The 24036-nt window shown below is 34.1% G+C and overlaps 1 protein-coding gene across 3 annotated transcripts; it reads left to right on the forward strand.

The window, feature by feature from the left end:
* Positions 1-38: 38 nt before the first annotated feature.
* On the forward strand, positions 39-23486 carry LOC141554860 (transcription factor E2F6-like). 3 transcript variants are annotated; one of them, XM_074287214.1, is made up of 8 exons: positions 40-359; positions 3161-3206; positions 4908-5012; positions 7599-7806; positions 10471-10629; positions 16323-16437; positions 18701-18849; positions 21814-23486. In XM_074287214.1, exons 1-7 carry the CDS (start codon positions 225-227, stop codon positions 18824-18826), a joined length of 894 nt encoding a protein of 297 aa, XP_074143315.1. In that variant the 5' UTR covers positions 40-224; the 3' UTR covers positions 18827-18849; positions 21814-23486. The 3 variants fall into 3 exon arrangements, with proteins under 3 accessions (XP_074143316.1, XP_074143315.1, XP_074143317.1); XM_074287215.1 differs by having other exon boundaries at positions 39-359; positions 18701-23486; XM_074287216.1 differs by lacking the exon at positions 4908-5012 and having other exon boundaries at positions 42-359.
* Positions 23487-24036: the final 550 nt, after the last annotated feature.

Here is a 24036-nt window from a genome sequence, read left to right on the forward strand (position 1 = left end):
AGAGAGGCGGGAGGGTGCGGGGGAGAGACGGTATAAAGGAGCGTGCAGAGAGACGCGAAAAGAGCCGAGGAGAGCGGGAGGCGTGCAGGAGAGAGGGAAAAAGACTCGGCCGCCAGCCCGGACGGCCGAGGAGCTTGTGGGTAGCGGGCGGCGGGCGCGGGAAAGGCCGGCTAGCCGCGTGAGGGGCGTGAGGCCCGGCTCAGCTCCGGGGAGGGCGGGGGAGGATGAGCCGGGCGCGGGAGAGGCTGCTGGATGGAGCCCCCGAGGCGGAGCCGGAGAACCTGGCTCGGGCCGGGGCCGCACATCCGGATCCCCGCGACTCTCCCTGGGCCTGGGACGAGGAGAGCAAAGACATCCGAGTGAGTGAGGAGGGGATCGGGAGGGAGAAGGCGGGAGACGCAGATGAGCAAATAGCCTCCAGGCCGGGAAAGTGACTAGCCCAGTTACCCAAGCCCAAATCCAGTATTTGCACACCGGGGCCTTGGACTGGTGTGAGTGATCCGGGATTTCGGGCCGCCCACAGGGTTTCCCTCACCTACAAACCTTCCTGGGCAGCATCATCCGGCCTAGCCGTAAACTGGTCGGAGGAAATCGAACCTTATCCCGAGCAGAAACTACTGCTCCCGGAGCCGCAATTAACTCTTCGTAAAACTAGCCTCGGGCTCCGAGGTTGTTCCGCCTGGAACACCTCTCTCCGCGGTGTGTACATTTCACCTCTGGATTTTAGTTGTCAATCAGCCTGCAGTTATTGCTAGGCGCTTGGCCCGCCCCAAATACATTTAATCCTTTTAAGAATTTGGAAAGAAATTCATTGAGTCGCTGGAAGGCTCTCTGGGTCCTAGCACGCTGCGGAGCACCGAGGCCCGTGATTAAATGACTCTGCAAATGACTGGTTTTCTCGAATCACTAGTTCCCAGAGGTTTGGTGCATGAAATGGGACACTGACCAATGCTGATTCCATTTACTTCAGTCTAAGTGGGGGCTGGGTGAGGAATAGGAAACTAAGTGATTGTATGAAGGGAATTTGTAGGATGAGGGAAAAGAAGTAAATTGTAGAATTCAAAGGTATTTCTTTTCCAGTTTTCTCCAGAATTCAGGTAGTATTAGGGTGTACCTACAAATTATCAAACATTCCTTTTGACATGTATACTATAAACTGCCACTATTTAATGAATTTAGAAGGCTTTAAAACTCTTTGCGCTTCCAGTTGAGAACAGTCTTTCCAGTTTGGGGCAGGTATAGATAGAAAAGTAAAAAAATAGGAGATAAGCAATTTGAGCAGAAAGGACTAACATTCATTAAAAAAAAAAAAAAAATTTTTTTTTGAGTTCCAAATTCTCTTCTTCCCTTCCTCACGACTGAGAAAGTAAGTAGTTTGATATAGGTTATACGTGGGTAGTCGTGCAAGACATTTCCAAGTTAGTCATGTTGTGAAAGAAAAGACAAACCAAAAACCTTCGGAGGGAAATAAAAAAGTAAAGAAAAAGTGTACTTCGATTTGCATTCATTCTTTCTTTCTCTAGAGGTAGATAGCGTTTTTCATGGTAAATCCTTCAGAATTGTCTCCGAATCATCATATTGCTGAGAATAGCGAAGTGATTCACCGTTGATCATCCTATAGTATTGCTGTTACAATATACAGTGTTCTCCTGGTTGTACTTATTTCACTCAGAAAACCCTACGCCCCACCTCCTTCACCATTTCAAATCTACAAGAAAAAAATGCTAAAAATTAAAACCAAAACAATACACCCATACACGTCTGGGAAATGAAACAATCTTCCACAAGGTTATCCCTCAGAAAAGAACACAGAAGACACACGGACCAGATGATTCTAGAAAGAGTATAAGGAAGGCATAGAAATAAAATATTTCAGGACAAAAGGGGCACTTCCAACCCATGCCACTGAAATTAAGAGAATAAGTAAAAGGGAGAGGATTAATTACCCCATTAATGTATTATTAGGTGAGGGCCATCTCTGTTTGTCCGGATCTGTATATTGCCTCTGGACCCAGGTAATTCTGGAGTTGAGAAAGTGAATTTTCTCAGACCTCCTTTACTTGAAACCAATTCACTTGAATATCATGGTATCATCTGCCTGATGTCATGGTCCTCTGAGAAAGAAGGAAAAATGACAATATCTAAGGTGGAAAGAGGATGTGTGTGTGTGTGTGTGTGTGTGTGTGTGTGTGTGTGTACCATGAAGGTAGATGCTATCTGCATCAATAGAAGTAAGTATAGAATAGTTGTACATATATATGTGTGTGTGTGTGTGTGTGTGTGTGTGTGTATACACATATTTATGTCTAATGGTAGTCATCTCCAGGGCAGGAAATTGGGGAAGGAAGAAAAAAAGTTACATGATAATTTTATTATATATTTTAAAATGAAGAGCAAGTTTCATATGCAATCATCTTTTTCTATTCTACAATGTTATGGAAATGCTTATTTTACTTTTAACATTCAGAATAAAATTTTGAAAAGAAAAAAAATAAGTTAACAAATATGAAGAATTCAAAGAAAAATGAAAAGACATGAATTGATGCAAAATGAAACAGAAAAAAGGGAAGCTAAACTCTGAGTAATTTTTCCAAGTTTGAATAGGGAGAACATAGAATGAAACATATGCCTCTCCTTTTTTTTGAATGTTGAATACCCCATAAGCTATGATCACTGGAGCAGTTATTTTTGTTTTAATTTTTAAGTTAATAAACATTTTATTGCTTTTCTTTGCTACAAGGCAGGGGTTCTCAAACTACGAGCAGGCGGCCCGACATTTATGCGGCCGACTGGGTTATGGCAAATGGGCTGAGAGGTGGAGACAAGAGTGTGAGTTTTTGTTTTTACTATAGTCCAGCCCTCCAACAGTCTGAGGGACAGTGAACTGGCCCCCATTTAAAAAGTTTGAGGACCACTGCTACAAGGGAACATTTAATGTTGTATTTATATGGGAATTTGTGTCTGTGATTCTTCCAAAGACGATAAAACCACAAGCTTTAGAAGAGAATAGAAAGAATTAGATTTAGTAGTAAAACTTTTCCAGGTCCAATTTGTCACCTTAGAGAACAAAAAAACACCCCACCATTGAAATGCTTTTTATTTATATTACCTTTTATAATTTATCATCTAGATACAATCTAACATATTCCTTTTTTTTAAGCTACCAGAAATAAAAAATAACTTAGAAGAAAACATTTCCAGAAAAAGTAAGTGAAATATTACATATTTTAATATTCTATAACATAATTTTATGTAATTAAATATGTATTCAGGTTATTTTTCTGTACATATTCAATTTTTAAAATGTGAATAAATCTCTTGGAGGAAGCTAATAATACAGTAAAAAGTGTTATTTCTATGGCAACAGGTATATTTCTGGCAAAGCTCCTAAGGCCATTGCTGTATTATAATAGGGTGAGCAATTTTATCATTATTTTGAAAGTCAATTATGCTAGCATAGAGAATTTCACAGTATATGGAGAGAGAGAGAGATATTGCTTTTGAAGGCTGCTTTGCAAAAACTTAGCAGGACATGTTATTTTTTTTTTTTTTCTGTCTCAATTCCAGCTACTTACCAATTATATTTATAGTAATGGTTTGGTTGGTTATCATTTGTTTTTATTCTCCATATCATCTGCTGCACCACTGAGGAAAATGGTCATACGTGGTGGAATTAGAAGATATGTCATTTTATTCCCTCTGAGAGAGGAAAAAAACCTATGATGTCTTGCTTTAAATTTTGTTGAGTTCATGGAATTAAAAGCTTATGAAATCCAGGAGGAAAGTATCCAATTTGCATAAAAATCTACATGATATAACAGTTTATGGAAGCAAAAAAAAAAAAAAAAAAGATATCATGATGACATTTAAAGCCTTAATTACTTCTATGCATTCATTAGTTTGCAAGGTGGGAAACTCTAGATTTGGAAAATTGCATGTACTGTGGCATTGATTGTTGATTAGTTTTGTTGAACTGTGTTTTTAAACTTTTTTATTTTTTTGTTACAAAGTTTGGTTCTTTAGGAATGAGAAGGGTGTATGTAATTGGAAATAAAAGTAGTTTAAAAATAAAAAAATCAACAAAAAAATTAAAAGGATAGTTTATAGACGTGACAACTTAACTGCTGTTTAATTATAGTGAATAGTTTATTTTTGTGCAAAGAAGCCTTTAAATTGTATGGTTTTTTTTTTTTTTTCTTTCCCTGAGGCTAGGGTTAAGTGACTTGCCCAGGGTCACACAGCTAGGAAGTGTTAAGTGTCTGAGACCAGATTTGAACTCTGGTCCTCCTGAATTTAAGGTTGGAGCTCTATCCACTGAGCCACCTAGCTGCCCCCAAATTGTATATGTTAAATTTTTTTTTTTTTTAAAGGTAAAAAGGAGTTTAATTAAACTAGTAAAGATATCAGCGAAGTCTCATGATATGTGCACCATTTCACACCCAAAGTACCATATCTCCACAAAGGAAAAGGGGAGTTACAATTTACCAGTTTTTCTCAGAGACCTAGCAGCATTATTACATATCATTGTTTTGGGTTTTGTTGTTAACAGAAACATGAATTTTTGAGTTGAAGTCATCTATCTTAAGGGTCTTTAAGTCAGAGCCTTTATTTATTTATTTGTTTGTTTGTTTGTTTGTTTTATTAATTTTTATAATTATAACATTTTCTTTGACAGTACATATGCATAGGTAATTTTTTTTTAAAACAACATTATCCCTTGTACTCCCTTCTGTTCTCAGTTTTTTCCCCTCCTTCCCTCCACCCCCTCCCCTAGATGGCAGGCATTCCCATACATATTAAATATCTTATAGTATATCCTAGTATGTTAAAAAAATTAAAGAATCGCAGTGAGGTACTATATAGAGTTCAGAAAAGTTCTAAGACATTTTTGTGGTCATGCTCCATAGAAACAGAAAAGAATATCATGAGTGCACATCAGACAGATAAATACTTAAAACATTTTTTCTTGAGAGATGAGAAGCAACATAATAATGGAAAGAATACCAGGCTGGGTATGTATGAAACCTGTATCGAAATTGTGATTTTTTTACTTATTAACTCAGTAATTATGGATGAGTCATTTAAGTTCTCTTAGCTTTGGTTTCTTTTCTGTAAAGTGAGCCTATTAGTACCTATACTAATAATTGCTTACAAAGTTGTTGTGAGGAAAGCACTTTTTAAATCTTAAAACACTATAGAATCACATAGTTGGAAAGTAGTAGTAGAAAAAGAACTGGACTTAAAGCCTCAAAGTACCTAAGTTCAAACCCTGGACCTCCTACTTATTTAACTGTGTGACCTTTAGAAAGACAAATTTATGAGTCCCATTTTCCTCATCAGTAAAATGAGGAGTTTGAGCAAATTATATGAATGCCTTTCCTTTCTATACTAAATCTGTGATTCTCAGAGGCCATGTGCTGTAAACCATACCTAAAATAAACTTTTCTCTAAGTCATACCTCATCCATCTTTGCTTAAAGACTTCTAGTGAGAGAGAACCTCTTGCTTCCCAAGGTAGCACATTCTACTTTTGTATATCTCTAATTGTTAGGAAATGTTTGCTTATATTTCATTATGTTATATCAAACTTAAACATTTGTATTTATTTCTTTTTAAGTATCATCTGTTAGTTCTAATTCTATGTTTTGGGACTTAGCAAAAATTTAAGTGATGATGATGATGTTATTGATATTTTATTAAAGGCAGTTGCTCTATTGAAATTTTAATTACATGGCAAATCTTATTGAGAAACCAGAAAAATTTAATAATGGTAATATGTAGACTGCTTCCCATAAGTGTCTTTTCTGTTGCCATTAGTCATTCTATTGAAACCTAGTTTTTGAATTGGAAGAGACCTTAGTAGTGATCTATTCTCATTCTTTTTTGTTCTTGAAAAGTGGTCATTCAGCCTCCATTTATTTATAATCTCAAGAAATAGGATACTCATTATTTCCCAAGTAGCCTATTTTATTTTGGGGCTGTTCAAATAGAATGCCCTTGAGATAATAAATGCTGTCTCTCTCTCTCTCTCTCTCTCTCTCTCTCTCTCTCTCTCTCTCTCTCTCTCTCTCTCTCTCTCTCTCTCTCTCTCTCTGAGTTAAGTGACTTGCCCAAGATTTGAACTCAGGCCCTCCTGACTTCAGGGCTAGTGCTCTATCCAATTAAAATGCTGTCCTTTGAGTTAAGATGTATTCAAATTCTGTATCAGACACTTAATAGCTGTGTGACATACCTTGATTCTTTTTAAGAGCCCTTGTAAGCTCCAAGTCTCTGAATCTATAATTTGTTTGGAAACGTTCCCGACTCATCTTTAGTTTCCTTCAACTAATACTATTAAATGGGCCTGAGCCTCCTAATTATCCTGGACACCCTTATCTTTACCTGCTGATGTTTGTCTTCCAAAAATCTGATATCCAAACAACATAAAATCTTGGTTGAGTTCTGACAAGGATAAAGTTTAAAAGGATTTGTTTCTTTTAGATACTGTACTTCTATTAATTTAGTTTAATAATCATAAGTCCCCCCCCCCCCTCCCCCCCGTCCCCAGGCAATTAGGGTTAAGTGACTTGCACCAGATCATATAACTGGGAAGTGTTAAGTGTCTGAGTTCAGATTTGAACTCAGGTCCTCCTGACTTAAGGGCTGATGCTTTACCTACTATACCACCTAGCTGCCCCAATAATCACATGTTTTTGACCTGCCATTTCTATACTACATTTCTCTGTATTGTAATTTTGCATTTGATTTTTTTAACCCTATGTGCAAGATTTTACATTTATCAAATTAATTTAATAAATTAGTTTTTATCTTATGTGAATTTGAATAAAGAGGAGAGAATTAAAATTTCATCTTATTAGATTTTCCCTATTGTTAGAACCTGTAGAGAAATTTTTGGATGTAATTTTTGTTAAATCAAATATTAACTGTCCCTCCCACTTTATTGTCCTCTACAAATCTGACATATGTGTCAACTATAACTTCATTAGTAAAAAAAAAAAAAAAAAAAAAAAAGTGTACCAGAATAGGGATAAGAACAGAGTTTAAAAGTACAACCTAAAGTACATGTCTATTTAGTTGTAAAGAAGATATTTTGATACTTTGAACAATCCATGATCTCACTGATTTAGATATTTTTTTCAGTGAATATAACCTTATCATCCATTACCATCACCACCCACTCAGATATTTTGAGTTGCTATGATTGGAAAAAAAAATCCATTATTTTCCTCTATTAATAAATCTACTGTATACTTAATTTAGCTAAACAAATAGTTCATTTTCCAGAACTAAAGTCTTTTCAGTCTGGAAAACTGTGCTGGAATAGCTTTTGAGAATCCCAGATCACTTCTGTGCCACAATAAAACATTAGAATAAGACTATTATGAAAGTCTAAAGATGGAAGATTGAATTTTCACTCTTGCTTATGCTTCTATAATCTTGGGCAAGTCATTTAATTTCTTCATTTGTGAAGTAAATTGGATAAGACTAGATGATTGCTAAAATCTCTTCCAGCTTTAAATGTCATAATCCTATAAAAAATTTAATGGGCAAGTAATGTGCATAAATTGAGCTAATATAATGTTTTCACTATTTTCCCAGAAGCATCAAAAACTCGTTATAATACATCTCTCTGTTATTACACTCGAAAATTTATGGACCTTCTCAAAGCTGCACCCAGTGGTGTTCTTCATTTAAAAGAGGTTGCTACAATATTAGGAGTAAAGAAACGAAGAGTATATGACATCACCAATGTATTACATGGAATCAAACTCATTCAGAAAAGATCTAAGAACTGTATTCAGTGGATGTGAGTTGGCTTTAAATATATTATAGATTTTTAGCTGCATAGGTATGACTTATTCTAAGAAAATTTAGAGTATTCTAAGAAAACTGTAAGCTGAAAGTATAAAACACAATAGGACTTAATATGAACTTCAATATTGTGTTAAATAGTACTAGTGTTAGGAGCTATTACTTTTGAATAGTTATCAAGCATAGTACCTTACATATAGAAGACCTTCAATAAATTTTTATTAAATAAGTGTTAAATACATTAAATAAAGATCAATAAACAATGTGATTTGATTTGTAGAAACTCAGTTTTTATGAGCACAAAATAAGGCATGTGTATATGAGTGTTAATCCATTAAATATTGTGATTATTGGTACATTTAAGGTATTAAATCTTCATGAATTTAAGGATAAAAAACATAAATTTTTAAAAAATAACAACCAAGAAAGTTCAACAGGAATGCAAAAGAGATTATATGCTAGAGTGATCTGTGAAAACTTTGTGAAGGAGGAAGAATTTGATTTGAGACTTAAAAAAATTTTAGATTTCCCGTATTTGTAATAATGGGAAAGAATTGAGACTCTAACATTACATGATTCTGCTGATTCTAGGGGTGTAAATTGGACAATGATGTTAGCTAAAACTGTGATTTGGGGAAAGAAATCAGTAAGGCACTTCAGGAGAGTCTCAAGAAGTAATGGAGGACAAGAAAGCTCATTTTTCCTTACAGAGACAGGACAATATTGTTCAGTGAATGAAGAATGGGGAAAATAATGACAAGATAAAGTACTTTAAAAACTTTGAGTAGCATAAGAGTTTTTAAAAGCAGAAATTGTACAAGTGATAATTATAAGAGTGGTAACTTTTGAGTATGAGGATTTGTGCTCAGATATGCTCTCTATGACTTACTACTTCTGTAACCTTGGATAAATCACTCAGTATCTGTTTGCTTAATTGTAAAATAAGGCAGATGGACTAGATAAACTTTAAAGTCCCTGCAAATGTGATCTTTTATTACTTGTTACTTTGGACAAATCACAACTTCTCAGGGCCTCAGGTTTCTCAGTTGTAAAATGATAAAATAAAAAAAAAAAAATCATAGGATTGTAGATGACCATTAGAACCTCATTTAGATCTAAGCCCCAGGATCTCAAAAGTACAAAGATGTATCATGAATAAGAACATCAAAGATCAATTATTTCATTAATATGGGAACTTTTCTATTCATGCAAATCAAAATCTGTGCTGAGAAAAGAAATCTTAAAAGATTTCAAGAAACCTTAAAGCAGTGGTCCTGAAACTTTTAAAATAGGGGGCCAGTTCATTGTCCCTCAGACTTGGAGGGCCGGACTATAGTAAAAACAAAAGCTCACACTCTGTCTCTGCCCTTCAGCCCATTTGCCATAACCTGGCGGGCCCTCAGGAGGTAGTTTGAGAACTCCTGCATTAAAGTTTACCTAAGACTACTTGGTCACATAGAGTAGCTAGTGAGGATCAGAGGCAGATTATGAATCCATATTTTCCTAACCTTCATTGCTGCAGTTTCTATATAATGCTACACTGCATTATTTTTTAACTAAAATTGAATATTAGTTCAGTTTCAACTCATTTAGCAATTGTAATTGTATAGGTTCAGCATGGACTGATTTACTGGTTGCTTTCATTTGTAATTTTTTTTATTATTAAAAAGAAGATCCCAACAACTTTGATTCTTGATGATATGGAAAATAGTGCTTGATTTAGAGTAAGAGGATCTTGAGTTCAAGCTTTGGCTCTCTGCCAGTGACTGCTTGTGTGACTCTAGATAAATAATTTCCTCTCTCTTGGTGTCAATTTCTTCATCTGTGAAATGGGGAGATTAGATACTACATGGCCTTTCAATTAAAATTAAGTAGATTGATGTTCTAGATCCTGCACAAAACTGTTGGAGATTAGGTTTGAAAGGCTAACAGGCAGAATGGAACTGTAGTCAGCCAGAGGCTAAGAAGTAACAAAAATCCTGCACCTATCACTACTTCTGATCATAGATAAATTACCTAATCTTTTAGGATCCCTTGACTAGAAAATAAGGGAATGATAATTATCCTCATGCAAATTGGATAATGTCATTTGCCTAATTAAAAAGCCTTCTGAAGTTCCCTATTGCCCGCTCTTTAGCTTGGCATTAAATGCTCTTCCTAGTCAGTTTATAAGTTTCCTATATTTATCAACAACAATAATATTAGTACACATTTCTTTGTTATTTATGGTCTTAAAAAGCATTTTCTTCACAACTCTGCCAGGTAAGTGCTTCAAGAATTGTTATACGTCTCTTAGAGATAAAGACATTGAGACACAGAATTAAAATGACTTGCAAATATTGAACTCAGATGCTATGATTCACAGGCCATTACACTGTACTAAAATTAATAAAATTTCTCACATTTCATCCTGCTCTTTTTCATGTAATCTGTACTCCCGCCAAATGGTACCTCGACCGGGGTCTCTATCCTCATGTCTAGGAACTTGTTTAAAAATATTTTAAAACATTTAAATCTATATGATGAGTTTTCTTAGAAAAGTGATGGTGAAAGTGTTAATTTTTATTGTAAATATTGTACAGTAATCTAGATTAAAGTTTTATTCTTCTATATTCTAAATGTTACTTTGTTCTGTTTTTCATATTTTATGTTCTTAAAGAGGATCTGACCTGGGCAGTATGGATAGAAAGATAGCACAGCAAAAGAAGCTAAGGGATGAACTTTCTAATTTATCTGCAATGGAAGACACTTTGGATGAATTAAATAAAATCTGTGCTCACCAGTTATTTGAATTAGCAGATGACAAAGAAAATGCTAAATATCCTTTACTATTAAATTTTATGCCTGTTTCTAAAACCAATTATTTTGGATGTCAAAGTCAACATTTATAGTTATTTTTGTTTAATATAAGTGGGATTCATTATTTTAACAGTTGAAGAAGTAAAACTTTAGATTAATTATTAATCATGAGTCAAAAGATTTTGCTTTTTTGTGAGTTTTAAGAACTTTTCCCATTTGTGAAAGACAAATTGGATTCATGGATTGGGTAAGAGTTTATTATAGATTAGGCATCTTAAACTTTTTTCACTCATGACCCCTTTTTACCCAGGCAATTTTTATATGACCCTGTGTATATAAATACATAAAATAGGTATATAAATTTCTTCATAATAAATCATGTTCATTTATTTACAAGACTCCATTTGGGGTCTATACCAGATGACTAGAATGTATTTAGATTAAGGTCAAATAGGAAAGTAATAAAAATTATTTTATCATTGGAGTATACTATAGACTATTTGGACAGAAAGAAGAATTGTATGATAAATAAATCAAAAGCCTGGCAGGTTTTACTCAGCAGGGACGGTGGAACTTTGATTATCCAGACATGTTTTGGATCTCTCTCTTCTCTCTCTCAGAGTGGAGCACTTAATAACTTTCTGCCCTGCTTTAAATGATCATTTTTTTCCCCTCAAAAAGTAGAGGAATCAACAAGAGGAAATTGTATTCTAAATCAGATTCTCACTAACTGGGAGGAACTGGTTGCTGAAATGGAAGTGATGGCCAGAGATTATGATAGAGGAGGAAAGGAAATCTGAGCATAGATTTGATATGCTTCTCTAAATTTGAGGAAAGCATTTCCTGAAAAGCTAAGAGCCAAGGAGAGATCCTTGGTACACTTCATCAGAGACTTCCTTTCAAGTTTACATCAATACTTTAATTAATAACTACTTTGGGCCTTAGTAATTCAACCAGTTCTGAATGTACCTAATAATAATACTGTCATCTAACCCTCAGCTTTTTAAACTATGATTTGTGAATTTATGACATATTATCAGTAAATGTTTGGTTTTGTCTAAAAATATATCTGTAAAAGTATAGATATATACCCAGGGTCACATAAGAATTTTTGAGATGAAAAGAGGGTAGCAAGTAGAAAAAGTTTAAGAAAGCTTGATCATTAAAGTCCACACCTCTCCATTCTGTTCATAAGAACATAGGAAACTTTATTAGATATTTTTCTAAAACCCAGACAAACTATAGCATTCCCTTGATCTACAAAACTAAAATCCTGCTAGAAAAAGAAATGAACTTGGTCTAGCATAATCTAGCATGCTTCCTTTTCTAAGTGTTCATTATTAAATGTTTATACCTTTCCTGATTCATTTTGAATTTTGCCAGCAATCAGGGCCAGCCTCACTGGTTTAAACAAAAGGTGTCCTGAGAAATTCCATGGTACTCCTTCTTTTGCCTGATTTTTTTTCAGTTTATTCACAGCAGCTCAACAATCAACAGTTGCCACTTTTCATTTTAGAGGTCCTTATTGTTTCTCTCCTAAGATTACTAAAGCAGCATTCTAGCCTTTTTGACTAATTTCAAGCTGTCTTGATTTACATGGTAGGCCCCATGTAAATTATTGGGTTTTTCCCTGAGGCAATTGGAGTTAAATGACTTGCCCAGGGTCATACAGCTAGGAAATATTAAGCATCAGACACTTTTAATTTGATTTGATTTGAACTCGGGTCTTCCTGACTTCAGGGCTGGTGCTCTATCCACTGTAACAACTTGCTGCTCCTAAATTTTTGGTTTCTTTACTCAGGGAAAAGAGTAGATGAGAAACTGGATTGAATTGGAGAGACTTAACTGAATTGGTAGTACTGAAACCTAACTAATTCATTCTTTTTTAGGCATTAGACATCAGAAGTTCTGAGTTAATATGCCAATATCTACCTTCCAGGATTGTTGTGAGAATCAAATACGATAATTGTAGAGTGATTAGTAAGTGCCCAGCACATAGTACTATATAATTATCAGTTGGTTGTTGTTATTGTTGTATTACTTGTTGGGGCACTGCAGTGCCATGAGAACTCAAGAGAAAATGGCAGAGAAATCAAAGTATCTTTGATTTACAAAATCTATTTGTTTTTTCTTGCCTCATTACCTTCATGCAGTTAATTCCCTACTCCACTCACCTTCCCCATTGGCCATAATCACTTTCTGTGTCAAAGTTAATCAAGGGATTTAAGGTGTACAGATAACTAAAAGACCAAGATTTTGGTTTTACAGATGATGAAACTGAATTTCAGGATGGCTAATCAATTGCTTTTTGTAGTAATGGGCAGTTAGGTTTTGTTCCAATCCTTCTGATTCCAAATTCTGTGCTTTTTTTCATTCTACCACAGTTGTCTTCAAAACATTTCACTTTGATGAGTGTTAATCTAGACTGGGAAGACTTGATTAAATTTTGGACTTCCATGATTTTTTAAGTTAGGCAGTATAGCATTGTGGAGAGTTAGTTTTGGGATCAGGAAACCTGAGTTAAAGCTGTGACTTTGATGTTGTTTTATGGCTGAATAATTTGCTTAACTTCAGAAGGCCTACAGACAACTAAGAAGTACAGAAGAATCGCTAAACAGATCTGGAGAAGCCATGCAAACACTACAAAGTTAGTTATAAACTCATGTTATCTAATTTAACTGGTTCTTGTGTCATGATGGCAATCTTTTATTCCCTCATAATTTGTATCTTATTCTCCTTCTACCAGGCTTTTCCAAACCTTTTCTTCTCAAGTCTCACATACATCTCTTTCCTTTTCTCTCTGCTAAAGGCCTTTGGTCAATTTTACTTAGGAAAAAATGGTCATTTGACAGGAGTCAGTCAGTAAACATTTCTTAAGCATCTTCTGTATACCAGGCCCTGTGTTAAGTGCTGGGATACAAATAAAAATAGATAATCTTTGCCCTCAAGAAGCTCACAATCTAATGAGTATCCTTTTCTCAAGTTCTCTTTATCCCCAGCATGTGCTCTATCTCAGCACCCATGTGCACTAAATTTGGTCCCCAGAACTTAATTACCTCTTTACTCAGTTTCTAAGCAGTGTCCTGAGTGGTTGAATGTTTCAAATGCTGCAGCTCACAAGCCTCCACCAGGATGCTTCCCATCTTGATGATCAATTAATATAACTTAGACTTAATTAACTTTCAGAGGGGATATTATTAAGGTAGTATACTAAGAATAAGTATTGCAAAGCATTCCCTCCCAAAAAAGTGTGTGTGTGAAGTTCAGAGAGAAGCTTGAGCTTCCAGAATATATGTAGCAAAGTAGTAACTCACAGCTACTGGAAATACTTTTATTGGCTTCCTTGACTCCCTATGCAGACATTGATACCAGCTGTGCTGAGAATTCTGGTCTAGAGCTGGTGGGAAGTTAGGAAAAATTCTTTAGATCTTCAAGAACTCACAAGACAAAGATGCTTTTGTTTAGCTTCTTGCCCCTCAATATTTCTTATTTGGGAGAAGTTCTCTCTTCTCTCCACTAGCAGATGTGCAAGCCTGCCTGATATTTTTATACAAGGGCCATAGTCTCATCCATGTTGAACAGAATTCATGTTAGACCTTTATCATAATTTTTCCCACTCACTCAAAACATAGCATCTCATCTCAAAACCCTGACATCTTCCTTTCTCTCTCCTCTTTTTCCCTTAGTTTTTGTCAATAAGGTGATCAATCTTGCCAAGGCTGGATACTGTATGTATGTGCACTGTATATGTGCTCTCGATCCCATACTCTCCCATTTTCTCCAGGAGATTGCAACTTTAATCATCCCCACTCTCATTCTTTAAACAATTTGCCTTCATACACGCCTAAAGTTCCTCCATCTTTAAAAAAAAAAGTGACTAGAGCCTGTTGTTCTCTCCAGCTTTCATCCTATATTTCTCTTTCCTTTCTTAGCCAAATTCCTAGGAAAAAATGGTTTCTACTTAATTATCCTCATTTCTCTTCTTATTCATTCCTGAACCTTTTGCAATCTGAGTTCTGATCTTATCATTCAAATGAAACATTCTCTTCAAAGTTACCAGCAATGTCTTACCTGAGAAATCTGATAATCTTTCCTCAGTCCTCAGGCTTCTTGACCTTTCTGTTGCATTTGGATGCTGTTGACCACCCTCTTCTGGATTTTTGTGATGAAACTTGTTTTTGGTTCTTTTAACCTATTTAATTGCTCCATTTCAATATCCTTTGCTGGTTCTTCATTTGTATCACACACTCCCTGTGTTTCTCAGTATTTTATTTTAGTTCTTTTCTCTCTACCCTACTTGATTTCATCAACTCCCATTAGAGAACTCAACTTGAACGTTCTCTATGCAAATGACTCCTAGAACTAGATATCCAGTCCCAGTCTCTCTCTACATTTTCAGTCTCAATTTATAGAATGTCCTTTAGACATTTCAAACTGGATATCTATCCCAAAGACAACTAAATCTTAAAACATAACTCATTATCTTTTCCCAATCCTCTTCATAACTTCCTTATATTTGACAAGGTCACTACTATCTTTCTAGTTACCTAGGTCTTCAACTTTGTATACACATACATACATATTGAGCTTTCTAAGGTAGATACTTCTGGGTTCATACATCTTTGTTTTATATGTGGTATTATGTTTTCTTAGATATTTCCTTTACTTTGTTGAGAAATGGTTGTGATGCAAATTAATATACATTGGTTGAAATCTTTTTCTAGTGGTCAGTATTTTTTTCTTTGTTTTAGTGTTGGAGTTTAACTATAATGGGTCTAAGAAGGATTACATTTTATAATCTTCCTCTTTGTGGTTCCATTTCCATTCTACAGATGTTTTTTTTCTACTTGCATGTAAGCTTGTTTTTTTCTGGAAAGCTTTATTTGATGATTTCACAAAATATTTCCAAGTTCTTTGGGCTTTTTACATTTTTTCTGATATGCCAGTAATTCTGAAGCTATTCTGTTCTTATTGACCCTTTTTATTGTCATTCATCTCCTTATTCATTTTCTATTGTGGTTAATTTTTATTTTCTTGTATATGTATGTTGGTATCTCTTCTCTTCAGGTTTGTTTAATTGTCTTGTCTTTTTTGAGTCTTATTTGTCTTGCCTTTTTTTTGGCAGTGGTTCTCTATAAATGCTCACTTTATAATCTCTCAGCTTACTGGAAAACCTTTAAACTCATTTAGACTGACTACAACTCTCTAACCAACTTAAGTTTTGATTACCTTTTAATCATGTTCTACTCTTTTATTCCAAAGATACATTCTCCTTGACTGAGAAAATAAAATAGAAGATAAGTAGTTTTACTTTTTTGCTGTCATCTTTATTTGTAAACATTTTACTCTTTGTCTCATGCAGCATGAAATTTCTTGAGGAGTTTAAAGTATATGATATTTTAATAACTTGATAGGAAAAGTACTGCATTTTTCTTTTATCTCAATATTTAATATGTTGTAGAATCACTTTTCCTTTCTCATTACTTTTCTTAATATTTTTAGATTAAATAATGAATGAAAACATAGAATATCTGTAACTGGAGTAAGCAGTTAAAAATGGACTATTTAAAAAGTCTGCTCCAGTTAAAAGAAACTTTGACTTTACTGAATAATTTCCTAGTCGAGGCTACTTAGTTCATGTAAATTAAAAAGTGCTTTGTATCATGAAGCATTTATCTTCTGAACCTAGAGAGTCCTTGACTAAGAATGTATGTTAGCTTATGTAACCTATGAAGATATCCATAGCCTTCAGGACTTCCATGAGCAGATTGTTATTGCTGTCAAAGCTCCAGAAGAAACCAAATTGAATGTTCTACCTCCCAAAGAAGTAGGTATTCATTGATATTTGTTTATAACTTTTAATGTTAATATGTGTTTGTGTAAGAGAGAGAGAGAGACAGAGAGACATAGACACAGAGAAATCTCAGCATGTTCTCTATTCTAAATGGGTTTTTGGCACTGTCATTTTTCTGAAGAGTGTAATTGAATGTCCACATATGACCACCAATTAGTAAATTAAACTCATTTTTAAACTACTGTAACATAAAAAATCTGAACCTAGGGGAGTTAAATCATCCTTAGTTCATTTTTTTCAGACTTTCTCTGAGTATTGACTATCATATTGTTTTCTCATATCCCTTGAAAGTTATTCATAGGGGCAGCTAGGTGGCACAGTGCATAGAGCACCAGCCCTAAAGACAGGAGGACCTAAGTTCAAATCTGGTCTCAGACACTTAACACTTCCTAGCTGTGTGACCCTGGGCAAGTCACTTAACTCCAGCCTCAGGGGGGGGAAAAAAAAAAAAGAAAGTTATTCATATCACAGGGTCATAATATGGCACAGCCAGGTTATAAATTGGTTCTTTCCTCACATTTATTTTAAAATCTTCAAACTGAGTGAAAAAAAAAAGTATTCTTCTCTGATTCCTTGTTATGAGGTGAGGTGATCCTAGATTATCAGAGGTTACACATAGGCTCTGGTAGGTCTTTCAAGCTTTCAGCTATGGGCTCAGGGATAGACTGTACATCTGTTGTATGAAAAAGTAGATTGATTAATCACTAGAAGACTGATCATAGGGTGATTAATACAGTCTTATTGAGTCCTACAGGGATTGTGATGTATAGCACACTAATGAAATCTTGGGTCTTTGAAGTAAGTTAGAGAGGTAGCCTGTTCAGATGAATGACCCAAAATATCTAAATCACCTGAAGATATACTTGTTTATTGTATTTTATTTTTACTAGACCTGTGATTTTATTTGTGTAAGGAACTTCCTCTGACAGTGCAGATTAATATCTTCTCACAGTTTTCAGTTTCAGAGTTAAAAGAGGCATGGAGAGATAAAAATTTTTTTCATACAGCCATTATGTTCAGAAATGAGACGAGCCCTGATCTTTCCATGTTACCTCTCATAACATTTTATAATGTTGTTAAATCACATTTCCCATTTTTAGTGCTTTTGTTAATACACTTTTCTTCTTAAGAAAAGCATTTTATTCACAACTACTTTATGAAGTAGGTAATATCATACTTATTTAATTTAATTTTAATTTATGCTCTTTTTAAGATGATTTCCTTGTCTCATCCAGACTGAAAGTATAGTGGCCACTCAAGGGCTTGATTCCATTGTAGAATAGTATGGAAGTTTTGATTTGCCCCTTTTAGAACTGGGCTACCCTCAGGGGCCCACCATAATGGTTCAGATACCCAATTAACTCTAACCCTATGGCACCTCAGAATTTCCAAGTTCAAACAATCCATCAGCCTCAGCTTCTCTAAATATTAAGAATATAAAAATACCTTTGATATTCTCTAAATATCAAAGACAGGTGTTTGCCAACATATCTGGTCATATTCATAATAATATCACCTTATGTTTTTAAGTAGTGTCTTAGTTTTCAAAGCAAAAGTCTTATGTAATAATTCACATTTATTTAGTATTTTAACCTTCCCAAACTAGGAGATAAGCAAGTCAGGCCTTGTCACCCCCATTTTAATAATAACATCTTATATTTACAGAGTGCTTTGCCATTTTCAAAACAAGAATACTATCATATTATCTCATCATAATTATCAGCTTACATAATTATATAATGCTTTAAGATTTAGTAAATACTAAAGAACTCCATGAGATAAGCAGGACTGTTACTTTCAACTTCCTTTTAAGATAACACATTTTAAAGATCTATCAGTACATGTATCAGTGCTAATGGCAGAATGTATTTATTGTACATTTATGTATGCAAATTTGTACAGTATATTAATCAGTTCTACTGATCACCTGAGAATTATTCAGGGTAAGTAAACTTTTTACATAGTTAGTCTGGCTCTAGCTCCTTACAATAAGAATATCTACCCTTCTGTCTCACACCCTGACTAATGTATTAGATTAGGTGTATTTTTTGTGTAAAATAGCCAGCTATTTTTCAACCTATATTCAGTTTTTCTTATAAAATTGATTATGTAGTATAATTGAAACATTTAAAATAAAGTGAAGATTTCCCACAAAGATTGTTTGTCTTAAGTGAATGAAATAAATATAGTTAATGGAGCTCTCATTCATGATTCTATTTTATTTATCTTTTGATAGGATTCTATAACAGTACACATAAAAAGCACAAAAGGACCCATTGATGTGTATTTGTGTGAAATGAAGCAGGAAAATACAACTGACAATTTGTATGAAGACACGGAATGTAAATTTTCTGAAAACTAGTATGTAGTACATATCGATAAAAGGTAAATAGAAGGAAAATTGGTATAATCACGAAGAAATAAGTAACTTTATATACTAGTTAAGTTCAAAATATCCCAAGGTTGTTAACTTTATATTAAAACCTTACAACTAAAAAATAATTGTTAGCTTACACACACACACACACACACACACACTCTTACACACTTTAACACACCCCAAACAATTTCATAAGTAAAATGAATGAAACCAAAATTGCATTCTGAAAACATGACATTGTGGAATGAACATTAGACAGAGACATGAACTCTTATTTTGATTCTATCATTAAATAACTATGTATCCCATCCACCTATAAAGTAAATGTGAGGAGGAAAGAGGGACATAAACTTGTATTGCTCACCTTGCTGACAGGACACTGACTGATAACTGGCTGAGATTCACGGAGATAGACACTTAAAAAAGAAGTCATACTCTCCCATAGTAATTTTTTTAAAAGTCACTTAGAATCCTAAGTCATCCCTTTTCTCTTTCTTGCTCATTTGGACTTCTTTCTCATCTATAGAAAATAGATCAGCTTTGTAAGTAGAGCAGAACTATATTCTTGGGGGGTAAACTGAACTGATGTGTGGTTCCTTCCCTCTAGGAATGGTGACTTGAGACAGAAGTACATAGTGGGCTTCATGTGCTAATCCAGTTGATTTGAGAGGGGAATGTCTGTCCCATGTATCTCAGATATTATCTGTCTTTGTTATTTTTTTAAGAATTATATTGAAATAAAATTTAAGAAATATTTATTTTAAAATTTACTTAAATATTTGAACAATCAAACAAATTCATGAAGCTAGGTTTATGAGCCCCTGATAAGACTTGTAAGTTGCATTGGTATAGGAAGTTTCCTTACTGAAATCATGGGTGCAGGCTTCCTCTCTCTAAGCACACTTTTCAATTTTGGAATCATAATCAAATCAATACTATAATTGCAACTAGAAAAGCTGTATCAATTTATCTGCTCAGTAGTTTTACTTCCTGTAACTTTCTGAACCAAAATGCCACTTATTGGCTGCCATTTCCTTATATATTTTTATATTAGAATATAATAATATATATTATATTAGAATATAATCTCCTTTAGAATAGGAACTATCTTCAGTTTATATTTGAGCCACACCACTTAGTTTGGTACATAGTAAATACTTAATAATTTTTTTCATTCATCAAAATTTCTTTGTATTAGCATTTATAATTTTTTAGGCATAATAATATTCTGCTACTTTAATTTACTGATTTGTTATGCATATGATTGTTTCCAGTTTGTTGTTAATTACAAATAATGCTTCTAGGAAAGATTTGACATAAAAGAAAGAGAGCCCAATTTAGGAGTTACAAGACTTCACTTCCTCTTAATTTACTAGCTGGGCGACCTTGGACAAATCCCTTAACCTTTTTTTAATCTATAAAAAGGGATAAATGATGCTTGGTACATTTCTCACAGGACTGTACAAATTAAATCAGATAATGAAAACTTAAGTACTTTGTAAACTTTAGAGAAAAAAAATGGCAGCCATTATTAGGAAACTTTTTGTATGGGTGGGGTTTTTTCCTTTCAAAAATATCTTCAGTATATAGTTCAAGCATTATGATAGCTAGGACATAAAACATGTACTTATGAACATTACTAATTACCATATCAGTGTAATAGTGTATCTTTTTTCTCATAGCTCTTCCAACATTGAATTTTGTGATTTTTTAACTCTTTATTTCATCATGTTAAGTGCAAAAGTGATTTCTCAAAGTTGCTTTAATTTTCATTTCTTCAGTTAGAGTTTATAGTTTTCCAAATGATTATTAATAACGTGAATTTTTCCATTTGAAAATTGCTTCATTAATGTCTTATTCATTGGGGATGAATCTACTCATGTAAGTTTTTATCATTTTCATGTAGCTTTTGGATATCAGAACTTTATCAGAAATAGTTATGTCAAGATTTTTTCCCTAATCTCTTTCTTTTTTGTTTTGGATACGTAATAGTTTGCTACTTCCTCCATAAAGTCTTTCATGATCCCCCAGTAGTTAGTGTACTCCCTGAAATTAAATTTTATTTATATTGTATATACTTGATATTTGCTTTTGCATGCGTTTTGTTTCCCCTATAGAAGAAATGATTTGATTTATTATTTCAAAGGTATCTATTTTTAGATAATCAGTTACATTTGTTTTGTGCCCTATGATTTTTTATTGGTTAAAAAATTTATTTTTAACCATATAGATTTTAAGAACATTTTGGGTATTATCATTGTTTTGCAATAGTAAATTTTTCCATAGTCTGACAGTTAAGAAACACATTGTTTTAACTCATTATTGAAAACTTGAAATTGGAATTTTTACCATATTCATTGTGTGCATCACTACAAGCAAGGTATACTTTGAGGAAGATTTATAGATCTTAATCTCATAGGCTTTTTATGTTTTGGGTTATAAATTGAATTGGGAATTTGTCTTTTTTTTTAGCTAATGATCTCAAAGTGTCCTGCCATAACTAATTTATAATCCATTATTAATGTTTTTAAGGGAGCAGCCAGGATGTATAGTGGATAGAATGCTAGAACTAGAGTCAGAAGCAGACTCAGACACTTTGGTTATGTGACACTGATCAAGTCACTTCATCTGTAAAATGAGCTGGAGAATGAAATGGCAAATCACTATAGTATTTTTGCCAAGAAGACCTCAAATGGGATAATGAAGAATCAGACATGACTGAACAACAATGTTTTTAAAGTTCATTATTGATTATATCCAATTGTAGTATTGAAATAGTATCACTAAAGGTTTCCTATGTGGCCCACAAAATTTAGCTTTTAAATAAATGACCTTCAAATATTTTGCATTTTTCAAAAATGAAAACTGCTCATTTTCTTGTTCTTCCTACCCATCATCACTTCTGCTTCTTCATTAAGAAAAATAATCTATTTTGTGACTCCATGATTATTGTGTTCTTTGTTTTTCAGAAGGAAATCTGCAGCACTTTTAGTCAAGTAGGAAAGAAAGCATTTGAACAATCTTGAATAAGTAAACTCCAGGAACATTTGAATGGACTCACTTGACAAGTTTGTTTGAACACAAGAGATATTCACATTTCCAGTTTCAAATTTATTTTGAGAAATAATTTCCTCATGGTAGATTTCTGTGCTTAGCTGATATTAGTGTTAAGATCAAGTCATGTTTTAAGTGGGTCACTTGTATGCAATATCATAAGCCTATTGATTTTTTTCTTGGAGAAAATACACAGTTTGTAAATATTTGTGAAAATTCTATTTAACAATGAAGCAGTTCGATAATTGAAAGTGTTGGGCAAGTATTAACAGCATTTTTCCTATCAAAATAAGTTAGTAAAAACAATATCTTTCAGAAAACAGATGTGTATTTGCCTCTAAAGCCTAAGTATGAATCTGGAGTCAAAGAAATTGGGTTTTCCAGGAGATCATTGTACATGCAAGAACAAGATTATACAATGATCAATTCTGATGGCTGTGGCTCTTTTCAATAATGAGATGATTGAGGCCAGTTCCAATGATCTTGTGATGAAGAGAGCCATCTACACCCAGAGAGAGGACTGTGGGAACTGAATGAGTTTCACAACATAGGATTCTCACTTTTTTGTTGTTTCCTTGCATTTTGTTTTATCTTTCATTTTTTTTTCCTTTTTGATCTGATTTTTTTGTACAGCAAAATATTTGTAGAAATATATATACACATATTGGATTTAATTATATTTTTACATGTTTAACATATTTTGAATTACTTGACATCTAGAGGAGGGGGTGGGTTGAAGGAAGGAAAAAATTTGGAACACAAAGTTTTGCAAGGATCAATGTTGAAAAATTATCTATGCATATGTTTTGAAAATGAAAAGCTTTAATAAAAAATCCAAAAATATATAATAAAAAAAGAAATTGGTTTTTGTGAACTTCCTATACTATGAAGGATATGTAAAACACCCTAGTTGAAAAGATGCCTTATGCATTTGATTTGTTTGTAAATAGCTGTGTAAATAAGGCTCTGTATAAGTGAGAGCAATACCTTTGTACGTATTTGTATGTTTAAATAACATGAAATATTAATAAAATGTTCACCTTGTATAACAAAAAATAAAATGTAAATATATGTAATGACTGCCTTAGTACCCTGGATATCTTAGAATCAGCCAGAGACAGATAAGCAAAAGTCTTTATTGGTCTTTTGGGGTCACCATCAGGGGATTAGATCTAGGAACCTCTACCCTTTCTCTCTCTCCACTGCCAAAGAATAATCCAGCTTGTCCTACTCCACCTTTTGATCTCTCTCATACTTCTCTGTCTCCACCCACAGATCCAGCCAACACAGTTGGAAGAGTCATTCTCCAAGCATATGTTAACAGAGTATTGTCCAATTGGTAATTAGCCTCAAGTGCTTGGACTCAGTGCAACTCAGATTGTCAGCCCTTTACATCTGCTTTCTTTTGTTTTAGAACACAGGTGGTCACACCCTTCCTGACTTCTCAGGAAGAGAGATGAAAAACACCAAAAGGAAGTTGGGATTGCTGGCAGGTTTCTGGGCTGAAGGGTCTTATTAGAAACAGGTATGCACAAACCCATCAGCATGGGAGGTATTACACAAGTACATAGCAATAACACACAGGCTATTAGTGATGACTCTTCTCACAGCCAGTGCAGTCTCAATGTGGTGTAACAAACATGAATTGTACATACAAATAGTGGTATAACAAAGAATATAAATCAACATGGTCTTGTAAAAGATTTCCAGAAGTCCTAGAAGGAGGAGGGTATGTAAACATCAATCACACATACGCCTTCTTCAGCAGCCAAGAGAGAGTCCAAAACCAATCTATTGTCCATTGCTTCATGTATCAGGGAATTCAATGAAGTACTGCAACAGTCTTTTTATTTATTGGGGAATCCAATGATTCCCACAGATTTTGAAGTCCTGTAACAGTCTTATTATTTCTCAGAAAATTCAATGATTCCTGAGGATTTTCAAGTCCTACAACAGTCTTATCATGTCTCAGAGAATCCAGTGATTCCTGCAGATTTTGAAGTCCTACAACAATCTTATCATGTCTCAGAGAATTCCATGATTCCTGAAGGTTTTAAAGTCCAACAACTCTTGAAGTCCATGAGACAAATGCCATAACTACCATGCTGTTTTAGTGGCAGGCACAGTCAGCAACAGAA

This window comes from Sminthopsis crassicaudata, chromosome 2, assembly GCF_048593235.1.
Source record: "Sminthopsis crassicaudata isolate SCR6 chromosome 2, ASM4859323v1, whole genome shotgun sequence".
In the NCBI taxonomy this organism is placed as follows: domain Eukaryota; kingdom Metazoa; phylum Chordata; class Mammalia; order Dasyuromorphia; family Dasyuridae; genus Sminthopsis; species Sminthopsis crassicaudata.

Excerpts from the sequence above, each read along its gene's own strand:
- LOC141554860 (XM_074287215.1), top strand. The coding sequence starts at position 225 with ATGAGCCGGGCGCGGGAGAGGCTGCTGGATGGAGCCCCCGAGGCGGAG. Across the intron at positions 5,013-7,598 it reads TGGAAAGAATACCAGGCTGG|AAGCATCAAAAACTCGTTAT; the intron begins GTATGTATGAAA and ends CTATTTTCCCAG. Across the intron at positions 16,438-18,700 it reads ATGTTCTACCTCCCAAAGAA|GATTCTATAACAGTACACAT; the intron begins GTAGGTATTCAT and ends ATCTTTTGATAG.